Below are 6,240 nucleotides of genomic sequence, written 5' to 3' on the forward strand. Positions count from 1 at the left end.
TTCCGCCAGTGATTGCCCATGACATACACACGAGGACAAACACACACCTGACTGCCTGCATTTGTGTGTGTGCTACAGACAGGATTCATGTATATGTGTGTGTGTGCATCCATGCTTCCGTTTCCTCAGGATAAACAATACCATCCAAGCCTATTATGAATCTGCTGAGCAAACTGACACTGATTGGACACAGCACACACATTCACAAACAAAACACAAGCAAAACTCCGTCTCTCAATTAACTTACACATGCAGGATGACAGGAGTGCGTCAGACTTTTTGGGCCAAGATGGCTACCCTTGACCTCAATCCCTCCATATGGAGAGCACTGTAGGAAGGAGGGGGCGGAGACTCACCGCGCAGCCAACACCTGAGCAGTTACCGCAGCAACAGCAAGTGGAACAGTTGGCTGGCGTCGCCTGGCTGAAATAATGAATTACCTGGAAAAGCCCACTGGGAAGCAAAGACGACTGCTGGCAGTTCACGGGACGATTGGAAGCATCGTCCTCCATATAATAAAGTGGTCATTCAAACTGGTCTGCGGAATAGTGCTAATTACTGGCCAGGGTCAAATTCAGAGAGGAGCACCTACCTGAGCGTTTTGGTGGTCATGTCGGCTGCTGTGATGCCATGGTACATCAGCGTTTCGTTCCACACTGGGTTAAGCGTATTCTTCAGGGTTTTTGTGCGTAGCTTGTTTGCCTGAGGAGACAAAGGAGAAATATGAAAAGAAACTCATGGAAGGGGAAGGATCAAAAGAAGAAAAGAGGAATGAAGAAAGTTTCAAGGGTGAAGAAGCAAACTCGTCAGATCAGAATGAAAGAAAGAGAATAAAAGATCATGAAAAAGGAAGGGGAACGAGTGACACTAAAAGATCAAGAAAGGAGACACAGAAAGAGTGGGGAACCATCATTTATTTCCGTCCCTCATGAAATCGCAGACATCTGCTGCCTACTTTGTAGAGGAGAGTAAGAGGACGCGAGGCTTCCCTCGCCTCACCTGTCTGTCCATCTCCTCCCCAACATGATAGGACAGCCAAACCTCCAAAACAAGCACTGTGTCAATGTACACATTCAGCATGAAATATTTTAGCTTTCCAAGAGAGGAGATGGCCACTAGCCGCTTGATGTGTTAAATGTGTTCCACTCATCAGTGTAATCATTGGGGTTATTTTGAAGATTTTAGAGCGCTCCCTTTGGAGCCATAGAAGAAATTACACAACTGTTTTCACAGCGTTGCGATGACTAAACTGACCTTCATTTGTAAAATCTGTGGAGTGTCCCTTTTAAAACACACCAATAAGCCACAATGTCCTGTCACAATGTGTTTTAATCCGCCACTGAAAATAGTCCCCAACAAATGCACAATTTACTATTTTCCTGCTTGAGTTAACGCTCGACCAGAATTAAAGTGCCCAGCTTTTGGGTAGTTATTCCGTTGTAAGTATGTACTCGTGACCCATTTAAAAAAAAGAAGAAAAAAAAAGATTTGCATTTCCAGTAGGAACAATTTTGCTCGGGATTGGAGGAGTCTGAAAGTATCGATGCATATTGATTTTGGTCTTTTCATGGGATGTGATGACAACAAGAAAAAAAATGGAGCATCAACAGCCTTATCTTTTAAAATTTAAAATAGTATATAAAGTGGTGACAAATATCTGAACCAGTTACACTGAAATGCTCCATGCATTGTAATGCATCAGTTACAAGTATCCAATTTCATAGTAAACACAGAGACTAAGACATTTTATCTTTTAAAAATGAATACTTAACATTTGATTGTTTTTGTTAATAATACTTTTACTAAAGTAGGCAGGATCTTTTCTTGGGATTTTACATTATGGTATTGCTATTTTTATTCAAGTAAAGGATCGTCCACTAGTGTTTATGCATAGCTTCAGTATATACATGTACTTGCTGAATGTCCAGCTGGTGGACACTATTCTCTCTAAATACTCTAGCTTATGTCTGAAGCCTCTCAGAGAAACACCTCATCTCACTCTCTCTCTTTTCCTTTCTGCCACAGTCACAGTCTCTCTCTTCACAGTCCCTCTTTTATTCTCAATTTTCTGCTGGAAACTTTTGGCTTATCTACAAGAGTCAGCCCCCCAGAGCTCGCTGAATGAAGGGAACAAGTGTCATTCATGTCATTTGTTTGATTCATTAATGTGCAGGAGGAGACGTTCACAGGCAGAGTCACGACTTACAGCGGTGTTGCACAGCTGTATGTGGGCCAGCACAGCTCAACAAAACAAATAGCCTATTTCACAAATAATCACCACTCCTGTTTGACTGAATTGGGCAGGTTTTCTGAACACATCTTTTTACATGCTTCATCTACACACCAGTTCCCTCTCACACTCCCTGCCTCCATTTTCCCTCTACACTGGTGCTTTTGCATCTGTTTCTAAATGTTTTATCTCTAGCCCTCCATCTGTCCATCACACTCTCCCTGCTTTTTCTCCATCTGTCTGTGGATCTTTTTATTTATTTCACACTCCCTCTCTCTCCCTCTCTCAATCCCTACTTCCCAGAGCTGTGGAAGTAAGGGTCTGTGTTTTGAGGGAATCGTCCGTGCACCACGACTAGGAATGGGACGATGAAAATCCCAAGGACCAACACAGAGGCTCTGCCAATTACTGTGTCCATACATGTTTGTGTGTGACAATGAGGGATGGAGTGGCAGAGAAGGAAAGCAGATGAAGGCTGAGTCTCTGTGTGACTGTGGCTAAAGCCTTAGCCAGTGTCTGCATATACACAAGGTCATGCGCCGCATGTGTTGCAGTGCATGTTCCACATCACAAAGACAGCATCCAGGACTCTAATCATTAAAGATCATGAGCTGGAGGACGAGAGACTGAGAGAGAAGCAAAATGAGTGGGCAGAGGAGACGTGTGCCTCTGCTCTCTATGTTTTGACAACTCAGTTCTTTCGCAGAAACTGAAACCTTTTGTGTTCTGGATTACTCACTGTAGCGTTTGCTTGCAGAGTCTGAATGTGGACATGGAGCAGGTGTGTTGGTGCGCGTCCGCTATACTCACTTACACTACGTGTGCACGCTTCCACTTCTCACGTGGCGTGGCCCCCCTCTGGTGGGTATTTAACAAATGGCTGTTCATTGGTACTTACTTACTCATTGACGCTTTCTCTGGGCCCCCCCTCATCAACACTTGCCTGTTGACGTGAGCCGTGTAACAATCCTCCCTGTTTCCATGACAACCACCTGCTGCTGTCCTCCCCTCATCTGTCTCTCCCTCCCTCCCTCCATCCACTCCCTCTCTCTTTCTCCCCCTTTTCTCACTCTCAGTTGTCTCCCCTCTCTCCACACACTGTTGGTATTTCAAGGTCAAATAGTGAGATAGAGACAGCGATAGCGGTGGAAAGTGGGGAAAAGAGAGCGATAACAATGGGAGAGAAAACAAACAGAGGAAGGCTGGAGGACAAAAATCCCCCAGACGTTGTTATTGGTAGCCCCTTAGACCTCAGACAGTTGCCTTATTCAACCTATCTTGGCTCAGCATCCTCCCCGCACTTATCATTACCTCATTTCGTGTCAACCTTGAGCCAAAATGGCCGACAACAGGTTGCATTCTGCCTTAGCTGGGGGTTCCTGTTGTGGCAAGCCTTATCTTCCCTGCTTCTTGAGCTGAAAACAAGGCAAGAGCGGTGCAGCAGACCAGAACGTGTTTGTGCTCGATAAAGCTGAGCATTGGACGAGCCACATTAAGCGGCAACCGACCGAAATGCTCCCCGCTCAATGGCTTGAGACGACACATTAAATTAGCCCACTGCCATGTCATATTTTTTGCAAGAGCATTTTGACCTTTTCATGGCGTCTGAATCAACAAGGGAGATCTTTTAAAAAGTAAATAATTGTTTTTTGTTTTCTTCAGATGAATAATGCATGAAATGTTTCCTATTTTTTAGCCTTTTCAATACATTTTTTTTTTTTTTGTCAGCAGCTTCTGTGTGATGTGGGACTTTCCTCAGTGTCAGTGTCTGGGACAGCCCAGTGTGGTAGCATGTTACGTTAATTGCCACAGAGGTAAGGTTGGAGCAGTGACCTTGCTAGCCCCAGGGAGAAGATGAAGCTTGACGTATGGATCAGCCAGTCCATTGGAGTCCATGGCTTTCAGTCCCTGTTGACACAAGCAGACACACACAAAAACACATTATGAACTGTCAAAGGTAAACGTCATCATGCCCTCAAACACTTCGTACAACTGACAGGGTCAGAAAAAGATAGAAGATATGACGGACGCGTTCTACTGTAGTTACATCTCAATAGCGCTCCTGGGCGTGTCCTTCCATGCCACTATTTTCTACCATCCTTGACTCCTTTATGTTGTCCTCAAGGGAAATGTTCAGTGAGATTTACATAATTAACATCATGTGTCAGTACACATGTAATACAAGGCTTGTGTCCTTGCACGATGGCCAAACCAAAATGAGTCTGCTACAGCAACAAAGTAACATTATCCAACATTTCACATAGCCATGAGATGATTTAGTCTTGAATTGACAAGCTGCAGAGGGTGTGTGGCAAACACGCTACTTTAAAAAGGTTGAGAAAAAGCAGTCTGACGTCTTGTGTAAACGCCTTACAGGAGAATTGTTTTCATTGGGACTTCAAGAAGGATTATGCAACCAGACAGAAGTCTGTTTATGTGGAGAAGATATTACAATTGTGTGTACCTTTGCCTTGTGAACAGTACAATGAAGACAGTTGTTCTCCTGATCAAATAGCAGGGTGAACTCCAACGTTCCCAGGTAGGCTGAAAACAACACAAACCACGGCAATTACTGCCAGTAAAGGGACAGAAATGCTCAGTCTCACACACGCAAACACACACTTACTCAAAAGCTCTGAGTCATATTTGTAGCAGATGGCCTCTAAAAAAACATGATGCTGCCTAATATGAATTGATCTGTCTTGTTTGATTACGGTTTGGGAATGAGCAGAAACTTTGCAGGCTGAGTCCAACTATTGCAACAATTTCTAATAAATCATTGGAGAAGCTGTGTCACATAAAGTGGGAGTGACTCTTGGAAAAATGCTCAACTTCACAATTACTCTGAAAGCATATGTTGTGCTTCACAGTCAAAAACATGAACTCAGTTTGAATAAAAAAAAAAATAAATGACTCCTCTCTAAAGTTTAAGAATTGGAGGCGTTTGTTTTTCTTCTGCATCGTCTTGTAATTTTCACATGAATAAACATAAACACACAATATTGAACACAACGTTCTTGCCACTGAGCTTTGTTCACCCTCATCAGAACTCACTGTCTTCATCGTCAGAGTCGACCGCCTCCTCCCTGTCTCCATCGTTGTCCCCCCTTCTCTCCCCATCCTTGTATCCTCCACCCGTCTCCCCGTTGAAAGTCTCCTCTTTTAGGATCTTCTTCTCCCTCGGAGGCGGTGGCGTGCAGGGGTAGTCGTGGAAACGCGGGAAGAAGTCTGAGATCTGTGGGATGGGGAGGATGGGGCCCGGGCACACGTTGATGGCAAAGTGCTCCTGCATAGAGATCTTGACCGGTGAGGGAGGGGGCGGACCGGTGGAGTGGGGCGTCGCCGAGGGGGAGGTGGCTGATGAGGAAGGAGTGGAAGTGGAGGAAGGGGGGATGGCCAGGTGGGAGGCGGAGGGGGGCGGCGGGGGTTTGGAGACGCTCATGTGGACTGTTGAACGGGACTGTTGGATGAAAACGAAAAAGGAGAAAGAAACGAATAAGGTGAGGAAGACAAAGAGAATAACAGCTGGGATGATAGCAGAGGGAAGGGACCAGAGGCTCAGAACTAAAAGAGAAAAACTAAATAACTGTCATATCATCCACCTCCTCTGAGCGTCCAACTCTCCACTTTCTGCGAGTCTGTACAGCAGCACCAGGGGTCATTTATATCTAAAGCAAGTCAACATTGACAATATGTTCACACATAAAAAAACAAAAAAAAATTCACAGTACATCTAAAACACCTGAAGAAAACTGATGTTTCTATTTCCATCCATTGATGCAAAATCTGATTTCTCAACAGCCAAAATAGAATCTGCCAGAACCTTTGGCACTTCAAGTGTGACTCACACATTGTGTCAGCACACCAAGTCTGTGCTCTGAATTATTATTCAAATGTGGTGCTGTAAAGTATGAACAAGTGATGTCAATTGTGTATCTGCACTTCACTCTAATCCTTCCCTTATCTCTCTCTCTCTCTCTCTCTCTCTCTCTCTCTCTCTCTCTCTCTCT

At 44.5% G+C, this 6,240-nt stretch overlaps 1 protein-coding gene across 1 annotated transcript; it reads right to left on the reverse strand.

The window, feature by feature from the left end:
* Nucleotides 1-6: 6 nt before the first annotated feature.
* LOC116378750 (double C2-like domain-containing protein beta) lies at nucleotides 7-6,013 on the reverse strand. The gene is made up of 4 exons (XM_031840665.1): nucleotides 5,285-6,013; nucleotides 4,695-4,774; nucleotides 4,064-4,138; nucleotides 7-702 (listed from the first exon to the last, which is right to left on the reverse strand). Exons 1-4 carry the CDS (start codon nucleotides 5,670-5,672, stop codon nucleotides 589-591), a joined length of 657 nt encoding a protein of 218 aa, XP_031696525.1. The 5' UTR covers nucleotides 5,673-6,013; the 3' UTR covers nucleotides 7-588.
* Between the last annotated feature and the right edge of the window lie 227 nt (nucleotides 6,014-6,240).

The sequence above is a fragment of the Anarrhichthys ocellatus genome, unplaced genomic scaffold (genome assembly GCF_004355925.1).
Source record: "Anarrhichthys ocellatus isolate YVR2014 unplaced genomic scaffold, GSC_Weel_1.0 scaffold3099, whole genome shotgun sequence".
Lineage (NCBI taxonomy): Eukaryota > Metazoa > Chordata > Actinopteri > Perciformes > Anarhichadidae > Anarrhichthys > Anarrhichthys ocellatus.